The sequence below is a fragment of the Hesperophylax consimilis genome, chromosome 7, assembly GCF_061612785.1.
Source record: "Hesperophylax consimilis isolate HC1 chromosome 7, BYU_Hcon_1.0, whole genome shotgun sequence".
Classification (NCBI taxonomy): Eukaryota; Metazoa; Arthropoda; class Insecta; order Trichoptera; family Limnephilidae; genus Hesperophylax; species Hesperophylax consimilis.
The window spans coordinates 40,333,111-40,359,555 of NC_142842.1; the positions used below are offsets into that span (position 1 = coordinate 40,333,111).

Here is a 26,445-nt window from a genome sequence, read left to right on the forward strand (position 1 = left end):
CCTTTTAACTCTCCCTCTTACTCATAAACCATGCATCTAACAGAATGAGAGCAGCAGGAGCAGGACAAGTAGTAACTACTACAGACTTCAGACAAATGCACATTAGAGCCCGGGGCGGGGCTTGGAGCCCGAGTGTAATTGAAATGTGTTGTCTATTCGCGAGAGCCCTGCGGCTCGGGCTCGGGCTGCCCTGGGAAGGGACCCAGCCAGAACAATGAACATACACTTCTCTCGCGACTCGTAATATTCAAGCCACACGGTGCCCCCTATTGATGTAACTTAGATCGTTAATACCTTGTCCAGGTTACTTAACACTGACTTCCTAAGTCTGTCGATAGTTACGTAAGTGGTAAAGTTTAATATTTCATTGTAGAGGAAGATAATACTAAAGATAAAACAGAACAAGACACAGAAAGATATAAAGGTAACGAGTATCATCTGGGAATCGAACCTAGGATCTCTGTAATTAAGGATAAACCATACGATATCATCGATTATACTAAATCCATGTGTGCTGTATGAGTATGCATCGTCATATTGCTTCTTAAGAAAATCACTGAAATGGTGGCGTATACTCTTTTCTGGTAGATGGAGATATGTCCCATTAACTCATAAATTTATAAAAAAAATAACGACGAAAAACCATTGAGCCATTTGAAATATATCAAAATTTTAGTAAATCAATTAGTGGGTTTTTGTACTCAAAAATACTCCATCTACTTCCATTCCATCAAACCAGTAGCTCGACCAGAAACCAGGACTCCACATTGTGAGAAAAGGTCCCAAGAGGGAGTGTGTGGTCTCCTCGAAAAGAGCAGAAAAAGGTGCCAGACGGGAAACCAGGAGTACAGTGACACGTGTCCTAATAAGCCACGTATGCATTTGGGCGAATTATTTCTAAAATATCACACGTTAGAAAAATTATAAAGATTAGAATATGCAATTTTTTCTATTTGTCAACAAAACTACATCTTTTTATTTACTGCCTTATGAAAAAACATTATTCTAAAAATATAGTAATTTTTCCTCATTTGTATTTGTGTTTGTATTGTACAAAGGGTTAATACTTACTTAACTTATCTATAATTAAACAAATTAATGTCATATAATACATCGTCTACCTGTTTTGGGAATATGGAAATAGGGCACTAAATAAAAAGTCAACGATTAACTGAATTAAGTGTTTTAATATATCTGCAACTTCACAATACATATTACAATGATAGAAAATTGAACTTACCATATTAAACGCATTAAATGTTATAAATTTACAAATACAAACGAAACGCATCTCTACTAGACACGTCAGAATCTGCGCACTACGCGGAATTAACATATCCTCGATCGGCCCAAGTCATATAATAGGTACTATATTATATTCCCAGAATGGGCTAGGTCTACAGGGTGTTCTACTTCGATTAAATATTACCTTTTCGTTATTAATTAATTATCTTTTTAACAAATCATTGAATACGCAAATGAAGAGTTGTCTTCTAGGTTATGAAATATCTTTAGCATGATTTTCTAATACAGAGAACACTGTCTAATCAAACATTATGGTTTTCTTTCAATATCGAAGGTGAAATGATTATTATTTTACACAAAAGCATTATTATTATTATATAATATTATATCTGAGGTGCGTCATGCCTTAAAGGTAGTTCCTTAAAAAGTATTTATCTATTTTTTAAATGTTTAATTCTAAAAATCATATCTTACAAAGGAAAATATTCCATTCAAATAATTTACAATTAAACTGAGAAATAAATTACGAAAGTTTCGAGAATATGCAAAGCAAATTAAATATTAAAATCACCTTATTTTAATAAATAATAAAGTAGGCTTTTTAAAGTTAAACATGTTTATTTAAAAAAATATTATTGACTTTAATTTTATTAGTCTACATATTAATTTATGGCAAATTCTTAAGTAGGTAAAAATAAATCAGATATTTTTGATCGTTTTCCTCGACAATTTGATCAATTCTTCTCATTTTTATTGTTTAAAAAGCGTAACTTAATCAATAGGTATGATTTGATATTTTCAAAAGTAGTAGTGTTATTTACTTTTACAATATTATACCGTGTTGCGCTTCATCCTTCTTTAGCCAACGTTTCGGATAGTGTTACAGTGGCCATCATCAGGGCAAATGTGTAATTGAACTGTAAAAACTTTCCTAAACGTTGGCTAAAGAAGGAGGTAAACACGGTATGGTACCCCAAAATAAATGACGATAATCAACAGGTATTTCAAATTTATTTGTGTTTACAAATTGACATTTCAAATAAAACTGGACTTCATTGAACTAAATATAATAATATATGACACATTTAGGTATTTACTTTAAATAAAAAATATTATTACTAATAATACTGTACACTTTTGGGATAAACCACATGTTAAGAAAAATTAAATTAGTATCATAAATACATGTAACATATTTTTACGATTGTGTTTGGTAAATATGATATGATATTTAAACTTTAAACTAGGGTCTCATTAAATTTTAAGCAAAATAAAGACTTTGTGCATAAAGAGGACATCAGAAATAAACTAAATCTTAAAATTTGTGAAAACTGACAAATCTCTAGTTTTAAGTTTTGGAAAGGGGAAAGAGACTTTTCTTATCTCTTCAACAAATAAATATCACAAAATATACATTCATGGCGATGTAGTTTCCTCTTTAACACGTCGATGGAACATCCTCACATTCGTACATTAATTATAACTTTAAATAAATAATCATCCTTTATACACTGGGAAGTATGGAACACGGTACAATCAACAATAAATACAAGAAAGCATCTCGTACACAGCGGCCCTCTGTACACAATAATGTCAAAAGGTTCATTTTAAAGGCGTTCAATGGAAATCAACAGTCGTGTAAGTTCGAAATGTAGGCTTTTCTAAGTTAAACTTCGTGTAGATTTAGGACCAATATTACATAATATATATCTAGGTATATATGCGGATGAAGAGACGCGAACTTCTATAACTATAAGCCATGCGTGGAAAACAATCGGGCAATAATACACATCGGATATAACATGTATTTACGTGACTAGAGCGTGTTTCCCCTAGGGATTGTAGCGCATTACATTGCAAACATAAAACACGGATATCTGATGACACGCTTTTGCAAATCCTTTGAACATCATAATTCATTCTCGTAGGAGAACAGTGGTGGTTTAGTCTCAAATACGCACGAGGTGATTTGAGTAGATGGAATCGTTGCCTTCATTTTTTGTTTTGGGGATTTTTGTTATTTGAAGAATTATAGATACATTATAACAATCAACGGCCGTCACCAGATCAAAGTGCAACATTCTAATTATTTGAATGCTAAAGTATGTTTTATTCATTGCGCATTCAGCACAAGCTGGTGCGAATAGCTTTAAAACGACAGGGCTAAGGCATACAACGAAAATGATAATTTTATTAATCTCTCAGTTAATAATTTTTAGTGATTGCTTAAAAAAATGTTATATTGTGCTTATAGGGCCAGTCGTTGAGGTGTGTATCGTCCAACGGGATGAACGGACGAACCGAATCGGCCTGTTCTGTGTTCCGGGTGGGATGTTTGTAGTTCTGTGCGGGGCCATCTACTTGCAGTGGCGCGCCCGGCGCTGTAGTCTGCGCATGCGCCTGTGCCACTCGTCCTTCCACTCGATGACGATGGTCCCCGGCCCCACGGTTAGTTCCCCTTCATCCTCGATACCCAGAATAAGGTACGATCTAAAACAAACAAACAAACAACGTGAAACATCGCAGTAACTGTTTTGGAGGTGTCGTCAGGTCATTGATTTGCTTGTGAGGCATTGTCGTTAATTAGATAATTAATAATTTCATAGGTAATTAATGAATATGGAGCAATCCAAAGAAAGGTAGCCGATAGTCCCAGAAAAAATCCAGGAACATCCAACGCCATAGCCTTAGTAATTGAATATTTGAAAATTTCTCACATAAAAATGCATTAGCATATTCCTAGACCTTTCTAAAACCTTCGACAAAATATATCATTCACATATTTAAAAAAACTAGGAAATATAGGGATTATAAGGAACTGATATTTTTTTAAAGTTATATGGAAAACTAAAAAAAGATATAAATAAATTTCTCAATCTGGGACAAATTGCTGCGATTGGAGGCAAACACAACGACTGGAATAACTGCAGATGTAATGCGAACGGAAATACGCTCTTTACACACCTGTAGACAAATACCTATTCGATAATGGCTCCCGACCCGACAGACCGATATTCTACTCACAGCGCGCAAGATACCCGAGTACATTGGATAACGAGTACGAACTCGAGAAAAATGTAAAGATAATTTCCCCACTGCGCACGGTAGAAGAGCTGTCATCGGAGCTTCACTATAGGAGAATCTACATTAAGGAGCCCAAGAAAACAGCGCAATCATAAGAATACCGACTGGGAAGGATTTAAAAAGGAAATCAACGATCGAATACATCTCACTTCGGGAACTCTCCGCTCGCCACAAGCACTCTCACGGAAATACTTCAAATAGCTCAAGACACACACATACCTCTTTCAAAGAAGTAGTCATACACAATGAAGCTTTCCGAGTAGGTAAATTTTATCGCTCATCAAGGACAAAAATCGCCTGCGACGCAAGTACCACCGCACGCGCGGCGGATATTTCAAGACAGCCTACCTGCCTTCAGAAAGAAATCAAGAGCAAAATTGCAAAACTCAAGCGCGAACTTTGGAATATAAAAGTCGCATCTCTCGAACAAAGAACAAATCCCTATGGAAAATGGTAAGCGCGCAGAGACACAAACATCACACTATCCCCCCTCTAGTGAAATTAAACGGCACAAGAACGGCGCTGTCGCTACAAGAAAAAGCGGACACGCTCGCCGACGGATTCAAGAGAGCCTACGCGGCCACGGATAACATTGCGACTCGGTAAGGGACCAAATTGTTGCTAAATCTCTACGAGATCTGAGCGAATCAGAGCAGACGAACGCTGTCGACATCCACTTCGCTAAGCCGAGCGATATTGCTGTCACAATCAAGCGATTAAAAACGAATAAAGTGCCGGGAAGCGATCTAATACACAACACATTACTCAAACATCTCCCTCATTTACACTAAAAAACTATTCAATGCCTGTCTCATAACCGGGCACTTCCCAAAGGTGTTGAAATCGGCGACCTTGCTGCCCTTCGTAAAGCCGAACAAAAACAAAACCCAGCCGACGAATTACCGACCGATCAGTCTACTATCTACGTTGAGCAAAGTATTTGAACAGATTATACTCAACAGGCTTGTCCCACACCACGATAACAACCAGACTTTGCCAGACGAGCAGTTCGGCTTCAGAAAGAAGCACTCCACAACCCACCAACTTACCAGAGTAGCGGAATTCATAGCGAGAAAATTCAACGAATAACGATTCACCGCCGCTGCGCTCCTAGATCTGTAGAAGACATTCGATACTGTTTGGACAAATGAGCTCGTGAACAAGTTGCACCGCACTAACAAGCCCATATACCTGACGAGACTGGTACAGGAATACCTCAAGAATGGATCCTTTGGAGTTTTCATCAGGAACGTGCTTTTCATCATCAATGCGTGAGATTCCAAAAGGCGTGCCCCGAGGAAGTTTGCTGGGACCCTTTCTCTTCATCCATATGTTCACATATGACATCCCCCAAAACGAGAGATGCAACTTGTCAATTTATGCAGATGACGTCAAACTCTACGTTTCCTCGCTCAAAGCAAACATGGCCGCTATATATCATCCGCTATCTCAACCACCACAACACGGGCATGTGCCTAGCTTCGTGGTGTAAATATTACTAATAACTGTAATAAACATTTCAAAGAAATTTAAAGAATATATATATTCTTTAAATTTTCTAAATATATATATACAGAGGGCACTTGACGCGCTCAAAGAATGCTACAAAAAATGACCCCTGAAGTTAAACGATGCAAAAACCAAAGCCGTCATGTACACGAGGAAACGAAAAAATAGAACACCTGACTTCAACATCTAAATGGGAGGACATGTCATTGAATGGAAAGATGAAGTCACATATCTGGGCCTGACTATGGACTCGCGCCTCAACTGGAAATCTCACCAAGCCAAGACGCAAGCGCCCACGCGAATGGCGATCGGCGCGATGAAGCCGATTTTCAGAAAAGAAGCCCGCAACTTCACAGGACCAAATTTCTCATCTACTACTCACTTATTAGTCCGTTACTGATTATACGCGATTCCTGTATGGAGCAGCATTTTACACTCGGACCTCACGAGACTACAGACGCTTCAAAATCTCTGCTTTAAAATTACATACATCACGAGACTCAGAACGAACTTGAAGAGATTACACGACCGAGAACAAATACCGACTTTGTACGAATTTACACACAAACTGAATGAACGTTTTTACAAATCACTCAGACTTAGTAAAAATAAACCCATATAAGATATCGGACAATACAATTCCCCGAACGATTTTTCCGTTAGATATACACACAGAATACCCAAACATATCCTAATGGACCACGACCATACCTGGTCTGACTCAGATTCAGATGCGGGCGAATAAGTAACGAGTATTTATTTATACTGGGTTCTTACAGACGATCTCACTTACGTGAGAACAATCCAGTTATAAAAACTCAGTAAGCATACAAATAGGTACAACAATTACCAAAATCTACTCAGCCATAGGACACATTAATTTTTATATACCTAAATAAAGATTAAAACATAAAACAAATAAAAATTCAAAATTAAAGATAAAAAAAATATATGAAAAACAAATATTACAGAAAAGTAAGAGACGCAAGTAATACATAATATAATCAGTGCAACATATTTTTTAACAATAGCAGTTTTTTTTCTCCCGACTTCCCTCTTAAATATATAATGTTTATGTGTTTATATAATATTTTATAATTTTTATGTATATGTATGTTTATTCTCTATCTTCCCATAAGTATAAATTAACATAAAAAACAGACATGCACACCCACACACCTCAAAATGAAGGACATCATATGGTTTACTGAGCGTGATTTAAATATATAAAGATTTCGATCATTTATTCGAGTTTATGTTGTTGCTGACAACAGTTCGTCCTCGTTTTATTAAAAATGCCGTCTTGTTCAGCACAACTTTGTGAAAATGCGATACGACAAGTGAACATCAAAACAAGTAGAATATCATTGTGCCTGTACTGCCTGTACAAAATTAGAATACGATATCAATTTTTTATGATTTTTCAAAGCTTTTATTGACATAAGCCCCCGCACTCGCCGGTGTTACCTAATCAAGAACGCTCCCGAACATAGAAGATATTTTTGCACAACTGAATGGTAATAAATATTTTTCCACGCTAGATTTAACGAGTGGATATCATCAAATAAGAATGGCAGAATGCGATATTGAAAAAACTGCCTTCAGCGTCCCTAATCAACATTGGGAGTTTCTTCGAATGCCCTTCGGATTGAAAAACGCAGGAGCCTCCTTTCAACGAATGATGAATGACGTCCTACGCAAATATATCGGGAAGATATGCCTTGTTTACTTAGATGACGTCATCGTGTATTCTAAAAACGAGTGCGATCACCTTAAGAATTTGGAAATAGTTTTTAACGCTCTGAGAGCCGCAAATTTAAAAATTAATATGAACAAATGTCATTTTATGCAAAAGGAAGTGAAATTTTTAGGGCATATACTAAATGAGACTGGTCTACAACCAGACCCGGCAAAACTAGATGCCATACGTAAATTCCCCAAGCCTAGGAATATTAAAGAAATAAAATCGTTTTTAGGTCTAATAGGATATTATCGCAAGTTTGCCCCTAACTTAAGCGTGGTTACTAAACCACTAACCGAATGCACACGAAAGGGTGTTAAAATTGATACTAATTGTGAACGATTCGTTAAAGCGTTTCATCAATGTAAAGAACTGCTAATGAACGCTCCTGTATTAAGATACCCCGATTTCGACAAGGAATTTACCATTACGACGGACGCTAGCAATATAGCCCTCGGCGCCGTACTGAGTCAAGACTCGCACCCAATTGCGTATATCTCGCGTACGCTTTCCGTAACGGAAACTAAGTATAACACGACGGAAAAGGAATTGCTAGGCATACTATGGTCCCTGCAGCAGTTTCGACCATACGTTTATGGCCGCCATTTTAAAATCGAAACAGACCACCAACCTCTAGTCTGGTTAACAAAACTAAGAGAACCGAACGCAAAACTAACGCGATGGAGATTGAAACTCCAAGAATACGATTTTTCTATAAAACATAAAAAGGGTAATACTAATCATGTAGCGGATGCGCTTTCGCGAGTCGAGATTAATATGAACGAAACAACCACCAGTTCAATGATGGGAGAAGTTGCCTCATGCTCCCGAAGTGTAGTTAGCACTTTGCACAGCAATACGGACGATAACGAAACCGGCATTCCAATTAGACACGAACATCCTCCTCCTAGAATGAATAGAATATTTGTCAAGACCGCAGCAACAGCCTCACGAAAACTACAAGTTAAAGAAAACGGAACTGACCATGTATGGTGCATTCCCGCAGATGATGCAACTAATGTATTCATCCATTTTATAAAGCAATGTTGTGATAAAAATAAATATGCTATAATTGTAGAAGACGATTTAATGTACGAACGGTTAAGCGAAAGTTATAGAAAAAATGTTGATAAGAACTCTTTAAAATTAATTCGTTACACTGATATAAAAATCGAACCTACCAATAAAGAAGAAGAAGATGAAATAATATATTCGACACATGTAGAAAACCAACGACACGTTGGATTAGAAGCCCTTATGACGAAAATAAAAAGGAAATATTACTTTTCACAAATGCGCCACAAAATTGTGAAATACCTCAAGACATGCATAATATGTCAACAAACTAAATATAATAGGCACCCGGTATTGGCGCCATTAGAATCCACCATCACTCCACATACTCCAATGGAGATTTGGCAGATAGACACATTTCATTTTAATAGGAGACGTTATTTAACCATCATAGATCGTTTCTCTAAGTGGTCACACTGCGCACCACTTGATAACAATAGCAGCATAGCTGTAAGCGATATATTAATAAACATATTCTCTATTGTAGGAGTACCTAAGGAAATTCACCTAGACCATGAGACCATATTAAATTCGGTAACAATTCGCGAACTACTAGCCCTTTAAAATAAATGTACACCTAACCACGGTGGACCACGCTCAATCGAAAGGAGATATAGAACGGTTCCACTCAACTTTCATCGAAATATTACGCATAAACAGACAAGTGTTAGATAAATCTACCCCTACGGTTCAAATTGCTCTAGGTATAATAGCGTATAATAATACTATTCACAGTGTGACTCAACATACGCCGAATGAAATCCATTTCTGTCAGGGAAACAGAACCCTCGCCGAAGACGGGGTTATCACCCAAGATTACGTCGCGCAACACGCTAGAGAATGTAAAACCTTACATCAAATAATTTACAAAAGTCAAAATGTCATAAAGAATAAAACTTTAGCTCGTGTAAATAAGAATCGTAAGCAACAACAGATAAATATTGGAGATAAAATTTTGATTCAAACCCATGACCGCGGTAAACATATCAATAAATTTCGTGGGCCGTATCTGGTCACCGCATTGCTATCCCATAATGTTTTGAAGTATGCCTCAGATAAAGGAATCGGAACAATTCATAAAGATAGTGTGAAACTGTTTCAGGCTAATCACGCTGACGCGATCCCTACGGATCCGACAAATAACAGACGATGAACACTTCATTATCTCACCGCTCGGGACCGCAAGAGTGGCAGAGGGTCAATGGAACGTCATCCACACATTAGATGTAAACCCATTAATAGTTCAAATGGAACAATTGGAATTTAATTTTAAGAAACTTTTGAAACAACATGATTTTAGCTTACCTAGCATAGGTATAGAAAGAATAGAATTTCTAATAGAAAATAATAACGGTTTATTACGTAATCTGATAAGTAAGCGAACTAAGCGAGGACTCATTAACGGTCTGGGGTCTATCATTAAGTACCTTACTGGTAATCTAGACGATAACGATTTAAATGAATTGAAAGATAAAATTAACATTAATAACCACAGGGTATCTCTGACCTCTCGTACAATGGAGGACTATTACACGAAACTTAAAAATCTTTCCGATAACCAAATTGTTTTATGGTCACAAATAAGCCGCGACCATTACGAAGATATGAATGAATTATTGCTGATACACTTCATATATCAGGCAGAAACGATAACGGAACTGTTGGACCGCTTAACAGAAGCCGTGTTATTTGCTTCACATAATATGTACCATTATAGCATGTTAAAACCTGAGCTTTTTGTAGACGCTATTAAAAACGTAAATAAGCGACAGGTGCCATCAGAAGATTTTAATTTGCTTCAGCACTTGCTACAAGTAAGATTAGTACGATCAGAAAGAAAATTGCACTTCGTTATAACGTTAACTCTGGTAGAAGAGTTATTTTATAGTTATTATGATATTTTACCCATTATTTCCAAATCTTCCGATAATAATTGCCTTATACCCGCATCCCTCCCAAGACGAATTTTGAAGAATGGAAAAGATGTATTTTTAGCCGACAGATGTCAGGAGATGACCGACACTACGAGTATATGCAACAAACAGATTATAACATTAGACGACTGCACCAAAGGATTAGCGGATTCGCAAGACGAAAAAAACTGCACACTAAGAAAAATTTACTGTCCCAATGAGCACACCCGCCTCATTGCACAAAACATGATGTACGCCTTCAGGAACATCCCATCAACTATTTATATAAACTGCCATGAACACCAACGAGAGACTACTATCTTCAAATCTGTATTAATCAGCAGCCCAGATTGCAACATACAAGGAAAAACCCTAGCTATAGGACAAACGGTAAACCAGGAAGATATTGCGGTTACCTACTCCAAGGAAAAACTACAAGTGTCGAAACTTCCACAGATCCAAATTCAAGATCTTTCAAACACGAAAGGACACGAACTAACTATCCCTATCACAAACCCAATTGAAAGGAGTCTACATATATCATTAACCAGTGGCTGCATTATCGCCGTAGTTACATTACTCATATGGAAAATCTTCAAACTCTACTTCCAGAAGAAGAGGAGTTTGAATTTAAGGGGGGGTGTGTTACCTAATCAAGAACGCTCCCGACCCGAAGATAACACCGAGCACACCCAGCATCCGGCTATACATCTTATCTAGCGGTGTCTACACTTGGTGATCCACCAAATAACATTATCATCATCGACGATGGACCCGGACGTGGGAGCGCGTGACCGCCCGCACAATGCCCTATCAACGAGAGCACCGATAAATAGGACTGCAACACCTCACAGGGTGTCAATCTTCAACCTTCAGTTAACAAGACTACTTGTCAATATTGTTGTTAGATTCTCCATTTGAAATTACGTTTAACTCGCTTGTAATTGTGTGTTTTATAAATAAATATTATTACTTCACCGTCTCATCATTTTATTTAATTAAAATAAAATAAAGGAAAACCAAGAAAGTTAACTCCGGCGAAGCTGTCCTCACAAAGCTAGTGATGGACGCGATTACTTTTAAATACCGACTATCGATATTTCACAATACTATTTTTTTTAAATGTATTATTTTTTGATAATTATTGTTGTAGAAGCTGATGGTGGTAGAAAAAATACAATTTTTCTTTTCAAATACAAAATATTATCATCTATGAATTGTTATTACCTATGAACTTAAATGTATCCTTTACAATATAGTACGAGTGAGAGAGATAAAGCATTTAAAATGATCAGAAGAGATATTTTTTTAATTAAATGTTGAAGCAATTAGACGTTAAAAATATGTTGTGATCAAAACTTGCCACGATAAAAACGCGAAAAAATTATAAATAAACAAAAAAATAATAGTGCGGTGTTATTATAATTCCCATAACATGTAATAATAATAATAATAATATTTGGATGACTTGTATACCGCTGTTTTTGTGCAAAATTACCTCAAGGGCGCTGTACAAATTTATAAATGTACCTAGAATTGTGAGGCAATTACTTGTAGCGACGCTACGAGAATATTCGAGAACGCTTGCCAATGCAAAACGCATTGTAGCAGGAACACTCTAGACCAGGGGTCTCCGAAATTTTCAGCCGGAGGGCCACATTGACTACTCCAGTGAGTTCAGAGGGCCAAAACCGTTTTAATTTCTAGACACCCATATTTTCTGTCCTAGGGAGGGGGGGGGGGGTAGACAATAGAATTTTCAGGGATGAAAATATAGCTTTAGATAACGTAGCTTTGAAGATAATTTTTGATACTTCTCAGACCTTGATATCATTGCGAATCAAATAAAGATTTTTCAAAAAAATCCTGTAGATATATTCGCGCGATACTTGTGGACGCAATGTATTGGTGCCAAGTACCTCGCCAACGAGCATATTTATTTATTCGCACGAAAAAATTCGCGGAGTTTTCGCCCCTTCTGAGCAAGGTCCTAGCCATTAGCTGTCGCGGGTCCTTGATGACACTGGTCATAAGATGTCGCGGGCCGGATGGAAGACACTGGCGGGCCGGATACGGCCCGCGGGCCGTAGTTTGGAGGCCCCTGCTCTAGACGCAATGCGAGAGTTGGGCGTTCCAACCTACAGTTCTGAAAGTTCTAGTGCACCCGGGCGCCTATATATGAGAATGAAATTAGCAGTTTTACATTATTAATTATTTTTTAAAAATTATATTTCAAAAATTGTTCTATATAATGGGAATGAAAATAGCAGTTTTACAAGTGACCAACAATGCTAGCGCCGCTTGCTGCATACTGAAGCGGCCGACACCGACCGCCGGTTTCCCCCGCGTCGCGTCCCGCTCTTTCTTCACCGCACCTCCACAGGAACATCACCTACACCCGGCTCTGCACGGTATACAATTTATTATGGACTCCACGGGATCACCTCAGCGTCCTGGCCCCGACCATCGTTCCTGGCCAGCGCTGACCTCACGCGCCTAGACCCTGCGACACCTTCACCGGTCTGCGCCTCGGCCCCGCGGCATCGTCGCCGTCAGGTCCATCGCACCTTCGGCTACCTCGATCATATTGGAGTACCCGGAAGACTCCACGTCTTCACCAGTGCTGAACACATCCACGAGTCCGGTCTCCACCAACGCGGTGTCGACTCACTGATCCGCGCCTCAAACGTTCTACCGCCGTCATCACCGTCCACACCTGGTGTCGTCCTCATCGGTCCCGGTCATCTCTCAACTGCGCAATTCTACTGACTCAGAATAAACGCTGTGACACAAAGGAGAATGTGACTATTAAGCTTAATATAAAAATAATCAAACGTATATTAGAAACACTAGATCTCATGGTTAAAAACATATCCAACAAGTAACACTAGATCTCATGGTCAAAAACATATCCAACAAGTAACTACTAATCATTTGTGCAAAAAACCTTCCTATACTATGGTAATAAATTCTACAGCAAAATCCCACTCTCATTCAAAACTAACAACAATATTATAACATTTAAATCTCAAATAAAAAGCTTGCAAAAGGGGATGCATACATAGAGAGATCAGAAATAGAAAATATACTGACACCAAATATAGACTGAAACAGAAGCCACTCATCTGCACTAAAATACAATACGTAATATATTTATAATTATTTCAGAAAAACCATATTTAATATATTTATAATTACTTCATTTCATACAACTAAATTTAAATAATATTTAAATGAAATCCTCAGCACGGGAGATCCCACTGAGGATGTCATCTCTATTAGTTACAAAAAAGGAAGATAATAAAACCTTGAAATAAATTAATAATAAAAAACGTATCATCACATTCTCCAACTTAAAATAGGAGTATTATAATGAACAAGTACAGGGTTTGCAATGCCGCAATTCTGTGGGATTTCTCAGATTGGCGGAATTTTCATGTGGGGGATTTGCGGTATTAAAAAAAATTTGAATTTACACCATAACACATAGTTTTGATTTGCTTACGCTTGCGATTAGCAATATCAGCAGGGTCAATATTTGCCAATGAAAGAGGAACTCATCATGATGCTAAGAAGACAGCACAGAGCCGCATCTCAAGCTTGGAAACTTCAAGACCTAGAACCTATTTTGAAGAAAGAAATGTCGGTTTTTGAGAACGGACTATTAAATGGAGACCTTCAGATATGGCATTATTTCAATTTAACACCTTCTACGTAACGAGACTTAGATATTCCCTTTGGAATGACAGGTATCATCGGATGACGTCGTTGGAAGAGAAAGCGAAGTTTCAGATGAGATGGGCGGAAGAAGTGAAAAGAACTGCCAGCTTCGAATGGGATTTAAGGGGAGAGCAATACTCCCGACGGACGCCAGACGGCACAAAGAAAAGAGGTAGGTACATATTATGTAGGTAGGTACTGACTTGTTCGGCTTGATCCTCGGACAGCCGCACGCGAGATCCTCCCTGCTGACGAAGAGGCCGGCGGGCCCCCTGCGCAGGCGGGAGCCCTCGGCCCGCCGGTACACCGCCTGCACGGCCAGCGTGGCGCGCGCCCAGCCCGCCCCCGCCCCCGTGGCGCCGCCTGGAGCCTCCGCCGCCGCCGCCCCCACCCCCCCGGCGCTCGTGATTCGCCCCACGATCTTGCCCATTATTGCTGAAACAGAAAACATCATTAGTTCAGTATATTAAACATTAAAACATCTTAAACATAACAACTACCGCTAAAGTAACATGGGACAAATTCGTACATGATTAACCTGGCCTTATTTTTTAATTCTAAAGTGCTTCGAGTCACTTTAAATCCGGTCTTGTGTACAGTGAGAGCCCGATGTAGAAAATAAAAATTGTCAAGTAAATTACTACTTATCATGGTTTTCATATTCATATTTGTTTTCATTTAGTCAAAAGCGCCAAAACCGCGAAGTCTAACAATTTTTAGTAAATTAGTGTTAATTTGATTTATTTACTAGCTGTATCCCGCCACGCGTTTCTGTGACTCAGTCTGTCTGTGCAGATAGAGAAAGTCACAGGTGACATCTATATAATATATTCATATATAAATACCACGTGTCACCGTGTTTGTACACGATAATCTCCGAAACCACCAAATCGATTTCAATGAAATTTTGTGAATGTGTATGGTTGGTTCTAGCTTGAGATATAGGATAGTTTAGGAGCCATTTTTTTTATTTTTTTATCTCATACAAAAATTCATACAACCACAAATTTTAACTTCCCCTAAATAGAAGGCGGTCTGTGGCAGGACGACATCTTATATAATAAAAAGCATTCCAAATGGTTGAGTTAAATTCTAACTGGTTTCTAATCTACGTATGTTTGTGCTCGCAAAACTGGAAATGTATGTAAATTTCAAAGTTTGTTTTTTTATAATATTTAAATGGTAGAGTAAGTCGGGGACGCCCGAGGAATACTTAACGCAATATCTCTGCACCAGAATGAGATATGGAGTCAAGTTAAAGTCGATGTAATGTAGTTTTTCAATAGTAACATTGTGGTATACAGTAGTGAATGGTGGAAGAAGTGGGAGGCGCCCGAGACAGACATTAACAGCGAAGTGTCGAAATTTCGAAGCAATTGGTGAGGAACTTTCGGAGATTTGAGATTTTGAACAAACGAACACTTACATTTTTATTTACGTAGATTTTATTTTTGTCTGATGGGGTAAGTATAAATTATGTGGGTATGTATGCACACTTTCCCCCATACATACAATATAATATTAAAGCAAAACGCTCATATTTATCTCTTATTTAATTCTTACAGTTAAATATTCCGCGAGTACCTAAGAAAGTATCAGAGTAGGTCATTTTGGACTCAAACAGAGTGCGAACACTTATACCACGGTATGCGAATGCTTGCTTGGGTCAATTTTTTTTTTGTTTATTTAAGATACCTTTATCAATGATATTAATAAACAAAGAAATTAGAGTAAAATGTCTAAAACTTTCTAATACAATTTCCTAATGTAAAATTGCGTTCGGTTAAAACCGAGTCGCATTGGGTAAATCCAAGCGACTTTATGCATTATATTAAAACGATTAAGTATTGCAAGTAGTATTATTTCATAAAGGTACTTACCGTAATCTCTGTTGCAATACTTGTTGAGGTTCAGTCTTTTTGTTCCAGCGCGACACTTTCCGCATTGATCTGCAAAAAACAGACAAATTAATGTAATATAACAAACGGCCTAATTCAACAAAACAAACATATATATAAACCTATAATACACCTCTCCATTACGCATCACACCTAATCCGTTATACAAATATGTGCATTTATTATCACAACAAACACGGTTATGTTTATTCCGCAGAACACAAACTTAAAGACAAATTTTCCCGGAATATTTCGCCCAATGGGAGCCCGCCTATTCACCCGCCCCCGAGGATAGCCTTCCACATAGTTATTTATACTTATACAGATATTATATTATAGAGAGGTTGGTATTCTCTATTATAATAGGCATATTCCATTGTCTATGGTTTCTATGATCTGTCACTAGCGCCCCTGGCGGCGATCGCTGACGACTCAAAAGAATATCGAATTATGTTTTGGGAGAAGCAAGTAATAGGGATGACAGCGATGGCCCGACATGCCCCCGAGGTAAAGTATTATTAATCTGAAGGTTTCTGCGATCGCAGGGCGGAGGCGGTGGCGATGAGGGGGGATCGTGATATTATTTCTGTCTTATTAAATCTTCAGTTTACTCAGGGATTTCAGATTCCTTCACAAAATATGAGTTGGTGTAGGTGTCATTACGTGTTAAAGACAACGATATAACTAGGAACAATAGAAGCGTGGCCGGATACGACAGATAGTTCCTTTACAGAAAAGCCTTGGAAAAGTAATCGAAGAATAGTTTAAAACAGTTTCTAGCTCTGTAATGCGTTGAATGTCTTCATATGCGCATGAGTGCTTTGATCTGGAGCAGCAGACTGCTAGAGTATACTGCTAGGGCAGTGCTGGCCAAACATTTGAGCAGTCTTGGTAATTCCTCACTCTTAAAGAAATTTATTTGCTGGGTATAAATATCGATCGGAAGCGATTTGTTGAGTAATTTTAATGAACATTAGTGAAAATGTCGATTTGATTGAGATCACAAATTAATATAGAAACAATAAACGTGAATGCAAACTGATTGAAGAAGTATAGTCTCCCTTGTAATTTCTCCGATAGTGATAAATTAGACGTTACAACCGAGCTATCAGCAGTAACCTAAGAATTACTAACTAAACTAAAAAGCGGGCCGCAGACCGTACTGTGCCCAGCCCTGCTATAGAAGTATGGACTGTGCAGTTCTTATGGTAAAATTAACCTTCCGGAAAATTGGTTCTCGGAACAAAAGCGGATTTACAGAAGGGGTGCGTGGAACGAATTTTAATGTTGATCCAAGTTCTGGGATAATGTTGATACGGTGGGGTATGCTCGCGATTTATTACTTTTAGCGTGTTTCAAATAATTTAAGTTCAAATAATTTAAATTGATGCCATTGACAAGTGCTCGGCGTATGAAGGTTATTGGAGAGTCTGTGTCCTCGCCAGTCTTGACACTCCTTGGGGGACATATCTAAATCTTAATGCAACTTTATTTTATAATATATTGTACGGATGTATCCGTCATTGGAATATTCCATTTTCATTGGAATGACGTCATTACTATTTCAATATTGTTGACTTACTGAAATATTTCACATTCAATTTTATTTTTACGCTGATACAAGAAATCAATCTATACTTTCAAATACGTGCGAAGTTCCAGCTACGAATCACAGAGCCGTACACCGTAACGAGACCGCACACTGTAACGTGTCAAAAACACAAACTCAGTATGCCAAATGGCGCTCACGTCGGGGTATTTAATGTTTAATTTATACTACATACAATTTGTACATGTGTACCGTGTGTACATTCAAAAGAGACTACTCTATTTAGACACTAACTCGTTCGTGTTAGTGTCTAAATAGGCAGAGCTTTTCAGAACAAATTGTGACAGTACTTGCAGATGACACTGATTGCTAAATTATATATATAGCAATCAGTGTCATCTATTCTTTCGGTACCTATAAATGAGTATAACTTTACTAACGAAATAATGATAATATTATGTGTTGAATTTATTTCAGAATATTGTCTTTGTTTGTTTAGCCGAAAAAATACGATAATTTCATATTTCCAGTAATAGGCGTGTAATATGCAAAGATAAATGATTAAGTATATGAAATTCGAACAAAATCGGCTACCAATCTAAGTGAAAATTTGCACGAAGGGAGCAGTTTTTTTTAAATCAAGTAAAAAACACTCTAAAAAAGAGACCCACGCCAATCCCAATTTCTGGAATTTGTGAGTATGAAGGCAGTGAAAAGGGGATAGAGGTGGGGATACCTGTCTATCTAGCTGCAAAACATATCTAAATCAATTTCAAGCAACGTGACGATTCTGAATAGCGATATCATCAAGGCGAAACCGATTGTGTCCTACGTCATTTTTATGGCTGTAACGTTGTCGTGTGATTCATTAAACCTTCGAGGATATAAACGTACCGATACATAGAAGTATACGTTTTTATTTATTAATGTTACATAATTACAGTGAGTTTTTGCACGGGTTCCTTTAGCAATATACTTTATATTTATAAATTTAGTAAAAATATCACATAGCATTACTATTTTGAATCATGTGCATAAGATGGGATTTATAATGAGAACCATCAAAAGCTTCTAAAAAGGTTATAAAAATCGTGTATCTGTCGCTAGTACGCAGCTTGTTAGAATACAATTCAATAGTGTGGTCCCCATACTACCAGATTCATATAAAAATAATGAATGTGTGCAGCACAAATTTTTACGATTTATTAACTTCAAATTACACATGCCTATTCAACATATAAACTAAACATTCTTAATAAATACACTTAAAATATATTCCCTAGAAAACGGAAGAGAAATAAATGACCTAACTTTTTTATGTAAGATTATTCACTCCAAACTAGACTGTTCTGCACTCCTGCAACTCATAGATTTCAGAGTACCTACTCGAGCAACTTAACTAGGCAAAATATATTATTCTGCAACAATAACTTTAGTACCAACTATCACATACATGCACCTATTTATCGCATTCACACGCTTGGAAACAAATTCCCCTCAAATATCGACATATTTAATATAAGTTTGCCTGTGTTCAAGAGATACCTGAATGACATTTTTATGTAGCATATTTAAATTTCCTGTAGATATGTTGTGAACTTAAAAAAATTGTTATTTTTGTGTTGATGTTTTAAAAATAAAAAACCTTCTGTTGTCACTGTATTATGAAGTAAATAATGCAAAATATATATTTTATTTTATTTTTTATTTTATTTCTTTTTATTTAGGAAGCAAACAGTCGTACAGTAAAAAATTATAACAATAAACATTCATATGTTCTAGACCAATTAAGTTCCATTGAGTTAAATGGTGATTTAGTATTTTTTACCTACACAATATATTAAATGGCAAAAAATAAACATAATAAAGAAATACATAAAATTAAAAACAAATAGAAAAAATATAACTTTTCGCATAGCTATACTATTCACTACGGGTGATAATAATGTAATTTTCACAACAAAAAAAATCGAATAAAATAAAAGTATTTTAATTTATTAAATTATTAAGCTGAATTTTATATGATATCAAGTTATGGTTGAAAATGTCTACATTTCTAGAGGCATTGTGAGTTTCACAGATACGTACTATTACAGAGTTTCGCGCGTATTTGGATTTACAATGTGGTATTCTAAATAAATCGTTCGATCTGGTGTTTTGCTTGGGGCAACGAAATGCAATCCTTTCTAACAGATATGATGAATCAACAAGGCAGTTCACGATTTTGTGTAAGAATAATGCATCAGAGATTTTTCTGCGTTTATATAAAGTGACAGGTACAAATCGATGGTCACTAAAATGATACGATGGGTGTTTCATAAATTTGTTCTGAATATTTTCAATGCGATCAATATATGATTGATATTGAGGATTCCAAATTACTGAGGCGAATTCTAGTTGTGACCGTACATATGACATATATAACAGAATTAGGGTGTGTGCTACCGTAAAAGGCTTTGTAATGCGAATAATGAAACCCAATTGCTTATAAGCTTTTTTTTAGAATATTTTCAATATTTTATTTTTATTTTATTTTATTTATTTATTTATTTAACGCCCAGAGGGCTTTTACATGGTTGGTAGTATAATTTTAATTTGACAGATACTTTGAAACATAAAAAATAAGAATAAAATTACATTTGATAAAAGCTATGCAACAAGTCATACAAACACAAGAAACAAAAACAGAAAATTACAGCTATTTGTAGGTTTACATGATGTGTTTAGGAGTATTGTTGAAATAAATGTTTTAAATGATCCACAAAACTTGCCAAGTTGGTATTGAATATGTCAACATCACCCAAGTAATGATTTCCCATGGTGTGAAGTCGTTGTATCGGAGAGTGGGCAATGTAGTTACGCTTATGTGTGCTGCTGTAGAATATTGTATTTTGTCGTGTTGTTACTGTGGGTGTATGTATGTTTATAAGTTGCAGGAGTTCATAACAGTCGAATTTAGAGTTAAGTATTTTGAATAAGAACGTTAAATCGTTTATTTTACGTATATCTTCTAATGTATGTATTTTTAGAGTATTTAATAAGAAATTGTATTTTAAGTCTTCGACAGGGATATTTAATTTAAAATTTATAAAACGTAGAAATTTTTTTTGTATTCGCTCAATGTTGTTAATGTGAATTTTGTAAGATGGAGACCAAACTACTGAGTTATATTCAATTAGACTTCTTACTAGAGATACGTATAATAGTTTAATGGCTTGTAAAGAATTAAAGTTTTTAGTTGTTCTTAATACGAAGCCTAGTGTTTTCATACCTTTGTTCACAATTTGATGGATATGATTGGTGAAACTTAGTTTTTCGTCCAAAATAATTCCAAGATCTCTCATTTCCGTGACTCTTTCTAAAGTTATGTTATTGATGGAATATTCGAATAAAACAGGATTTTTGTTTCTGAAGAAAGTCAAGGTTTTGCATTTTACTACATTTAAAAATAAATTATTTTGAACACACCAATCTCTAAACTTACTAATATTTGACTGTAGAATATGGCAATGATTTATATCAGTTATTTTCTTGTACAGTTTGATGTCATCTGCAAAGAGCAATACCTCGACATCGTTGAAGCAATTGGTTATATGATCCCTAAATAACATTTTAGAATCTAGTATTACTCCAAGATCTCTTATTGTTTCTTATTTATTATATATAATGTAAAAGCCCATTAAGGCGTTTAAATTAATAAATAAGATATGTATAGTAAATAAAATAAAATAAAAATACGGAAACAAAAAAATGAATATAGAATCAGAAAAAGCACAAAGAAAATTAATAATTATTTATTTTAGTATTTTTATGTTAATTTGAATGAATAATGTAATTTTTAAAATTTATTTATTTATAAGTTACATATTAGGCCAAATAATGATACATGTATATTGGATATATGCACAATGATATTGACAAGTAAAATGTACGGCTAGGAAAAGCTGCAATATAGGCGTGAATACATTATGGCCCAGTTAACAAAGCAATCGACATTAGTTTCTTTATAGGCAGTGCCTGTTCTAATACATGACAATGAAACACGTAATGAAATCACTGTTGAACCTGGCGATGTTAATCTAGTGATGAAGCACGAGATGAAATCACTGTTGAAACTGGCGATGTTAATCTAGTGATGAAGCACGAGATGAAATCACTGTTGAAACTGGCGATGTTAATCTAGTGATGAAGCACGCGATGAAATCACTTGCATCATTAGTCATAATTGACGTTTTTCTTGATCGAGATCCAGGACATTGGTTATTGTAATAATTTTGGAGGTATCAGTTTGTCTCAGTAAAAAATGTCCTGAATTCGACCAAGAGTGTTTGAAATTGTTATCTCTTGCAAATTTTTATATTTGAGATAGTAATAATTTTGCTTTTGGTGTTAAATGTTCGGATACATAAATGCGTCTGTTTTCTTGCGATAACCCAAGGTTTAGTTTATTAGTGTTGATCGTAGTAGATTTCTTGTAATTCTTTATTTTGTTTAGGAATTCATCGCGAGCTTGATTGTTGAACGTCGACATAATGGACCTGGGATTTTTTTCTCAATATTTTGGTCCCAATCTGTAGTTATTTCAGACTGTAATGGTGTGGCAGCATCTTTGTAGTTGATAATTTTGGATTTTTTTATGTACTTCCATATTATTTTGAACGCTTGATTCATTAACACCTCTTATATTATGTTGCATATTTGACTATAGTACTCTAGTATATAAATTGTCTAGTCTTGTTTCGAAATAGTGTTTTGTGGGACAAAATTATACCTATTTACTTCCATTATATCAGTATTGACTCGTTTTTTCTGTGATGTTTCAATCTCGACTATTCGCTTTTTTAATTCATCGTGTTGATCAGATATAAATTGAATTGAATTTATGATTTCTTTGTTTTGCGAGATGATTGATTCATATTTTAAAGTATATGAGTCAAGTTTTTTTTCCACAAATTCCTATTAAAATTGGATAGTTTCTTTGCAAATAATTCAGAAGTGAGAAGAGCTTTATTTTGATTTACGCCATCTATGGTTGAAGTAGGAAATTTTTCAGTACCGCTTGACTGAATGCTTGCAGATTTTGATGGTTTTATTGTCTGCTTGGCGTGTTTGACGATAGATGGCTCTTGATCATTTAACACCTCACATAAAAAAGTTTTACCTTTGTTATTTTTTACATTCTTTGAGTATTTTTTTTGCATTTCCATTGTGACTTTCTAATGATGATAATGTAATGAGATGGTAGACGTTTTTACAAGATATGAAATCAGATGGATTATCACATTCGATGCACTGTGTATTCATGGTGAATTTAATATAAAAAAAGTTTATTTCGCGATGGATAATATTGATTATATGATGTGATATGACGTTAGTTTCTTTAAAGAATGCACTTTTGTGTTTTATGGAGCCTGGCTTGTTTCAAAATAGGTTGACAGTTCGTGTCAGTATTTTGTTAAGACAAAAACACTGAAAAAGAGCCACTTCACAAGATAAAAATGCAATGGTTTGATGAACGGTCTTTGATTTGGGATAGTCGAGTACTTTAAGCTCAGTTCACTTTTGTTTTTTTGTGGTTTTTTATTAATTTGATGCAGAGATAAAAATACGTCAACACTAGACTCTGCAGTTAGATATGATTGAAAAAACATAGCCGTAAATTCATCAATAAATAAATAAAATCTAAGTAAATGAATAAATAAATACAAAAAAGCCCTATCACATAACTATTTTTATATTTATATTTGCGAAATCTATAAAGTTTTAAACCTATAGAATTCCAGACAAAATAGGCTTAATAAATAGGCAAATGCCGCCACAGCTCACCGTTGCAAATGCCGCCAGAGCTCACCATCGCAAATGCCGCCAGAGCTCACCGTTGCATGTTGGAGAGATTTTACCGCTTCGTGACATTCAGAATTCAGATGTACAAGATTTATAGAGAGTTTTTTATTTATTTTATATATTATAGTTAATTTCTAATGCCAAACTCGTTGCTCTCTCCCAGAATTATTCGCTTGGTAAATAAATATTTGTCATCTTGATAGTAACTAGTAATCCAACCTTACCAGTTTCCTGGGGTTTTGTTTTCATATGCAACTAATATTTTAATCTTCCGTGTCTGGCTCTTCAAGTGTGCCCGGTTAAGAGTTTATTTGTGTTAATGTATAAAGGTTACGTCGCGGAACAAGACAAATCTTCGTTTGCCAACATTTATATCTGCGTCATCAATCTCCTGGTGTGATATCAGGTATCAGGCGTGTTATGTGCGATTTACGAGTCTTGGGAGAAGGTCACATTCATTTTATAAAGATAGTTTTATAATTAGTAATCCCGAACGCTGTTTTATAATATTACATCCGGTATATACTTTAGTCGATGTCGACTGTCGACTGTCAACGGCATTGACGGGTCTTATAATATTATATCTAGTATATACTTTAGTTGATTTCAACTGTCAACGGCATTGAAGAGTCAGGGTGTGCTATCGGCAGTCGACTAACACCAAATCTAAATGCGGTCGTGCTAGCTCAATAGTAAACATGAAAAACGCTCACACATTTTAATTATTGTTTTCTCCAGACGTAGAAAAAATTGACAGAACACGGAACTTTCAAAACACAGTCCTTTTGTTTTAGGACTTTACAAGAAAATTGTAACATCACTTTTTAACTTGTTAATACAATTTTATTTATTTTAAGTTAACCGAATGTTATACGACGGCGCGAATTCTTCACTGTGGCTATTTATAGGTTTTTATTCGAGGAATCTAGTGGAGGTACACGTTTGAGCCAAACTGAAAATCTCTTCCTAAGGCCCTGAAAATCACGTATTTATACAATAGAAAAAAATACTTGTATAATGTACTTACAAACGCCAGGTCATATAAGAGGCTGAGGGGTTAATCTATAATAAATTATTGTAAATTCCATATGAAAACTACGTTGGTTTCAATGCAAAAAGTGGTTTGGAAAATAAAACGAGGAATTAATAGTTTTGTTTTTTAAATGTAATAAGTAGTAAGTTTAGCTTTATGCAGTAGGCAGGGGTTAACCGTTGTGAACAAAGAACTTTCAGAGGAATTAACTCCAGATTGCAAATCGACCGTGAGAGAGAGAGAGAGAGAGAGAACCTCTAGGACGAATTGATCTTCCATTGAGTTACGTCACCATTCCAACTCCAAACTAGTCGATTCTGAACAGTTGTTCGAAACAAATTACTTTTAAAAACATGGTCACTAAGAATAATATAAAAAAAGATAACAAAAACTTGAAGTCAACAGTTATAGCCGCTAAATGGACAGATATAGTTCTTTTCTGGGGAACAGCTACGTGTTGATCAATGGCTAGAATAAGATTAGGAAACTTTTTTTCTTCATCTGTTTTGACGCGAAGAAGCCGCCAGGTGAACGCACCAAAACATAATATTACGGTATTTTTCTGACTGAACAGTTAACACCCTCTAACAGCACAACTTATTTATTATTCTAATAGATTAGAAAAATAAAGAGGCACTTGGCGAAGTTTTCATAATAATATGTAATGGCATATAAAATACGCCGTATTTATCCATTGTACTTGCATTTTATTTAATAACGGTCAGTTTTTTTTTTTTTTTTTTTTTTTTTTTTTTTTTTTTTTTTTTTTTTTTTTTTTTTTAAAGAAAGACAAACATTCCCAGGTTACGAATAACCCAACAATGTTTGAAAATCTCCTACTACCACCACAGAAAGCCGAAAATGTTACTTGTGTTGTGATGGAGGACTTGGCCAGCCGAGGAATCGAACACGCGACGCTCGGGTGAGACCCAAGCGCTATGCCCACTCAACCACTGACCAGTTAATTGAAATCATTGTGTTATAGATATTAACACTTTTTCTAGTTGTTTTTTTTACATGTAAAACTAATGGCTGCGTCGAATTCAGTTGTATTTTGTTTCAGTGAATCTCCTCACAAGTGAAGGGTTGCGGGTGGAGGGGTGGCTTAGAAGCAAGACGTATCGCCCGGAATATCCGCTACTTCTGGAAGTTGAAACAATCGCTAAGGGATGAAGGTTTATGGGACGCAGAATTGGAAGATTTACACGAGATTGGGTGCGTTTATCTACCCTGGAAGTCTTTAAAGTTAAGCTGTAAAATAATTCTACAAGTGTTTCTGATAGAGGAGATTTCCGACTCGACATAAACCACGCTTCCTTCAAACTCTAACCTAACCTAACCAAACTTTAGGGATTTTGTGTTGAAGATGTAATTATTTTATAAATTTCTATTGCTATTCGACCGGAGTTAGCAAAGAGCACCTGGGATGTGCGGCGTGATGATGATACACGGATAAATGAAGCATTTCTATTGTCTGAACCTACTTCTGTACTTCGTGTAGGTGTATTTCTGTATTGTACTTCTGTACTTAATGTAGGTGTATTTTCTGTATTGTACCTCTGTACTTCTTCTGTAACGTTAGTGTGGGAGTTCTTACTGAGATGGAGTACCCCATAAAATCATATGTATTGAGTAAATTTGTATTTAAAAATAAAAATAAGTAGGAAAAATGCTAGCAATTGCATTTAAAACATTAGATACAGTAAAATAGCTTGTTTAGGTGTAAAAATAAAAATAAATGAAATAATAATACGCTCAATTGCTTAACATAAATGATGTACCCATAATAAATACAATGCAAGAAGGAAAGAAAAAACTGCAACAAAGAAAAAAGA

The 26,445-nt window shown here is 35.9% G+C and overlaps 1 protein-coding gene across 1 annotated transcript in view; it reads right to left on the reverse strand.

Moving 5' to 3' along the window:
- Positions 1-1,185: 1,185 nt before the first annotated feature.
- Positions 1,186-26,445, reverse strand: part of LOC149422771 (netrin-1-like) — a 453,397-nt gene continuing 428,137 nt past the window's right edge. Inside the window, exons 5-7 of the mRNA XM_089633500.1 lie at positions 16,167-16,235; positions 14,490-14,721; positions 1,186-3,735 (exon numbers count right to left, since the gene is read on the reverse strand). Of these exons, the coding sequence (XP_089489626.1) occupies positions 3,603-3,735; positions 14,490-14,721; positions 16,167-16,235 (434 nt within the window). The 3' untranslated portion in view covers positions 1,186-3,602. The remainder of the gene's footprint in view (positions 3,736-14,489; positions 14,722-16,166; positions 16,236-26,445) is intronic.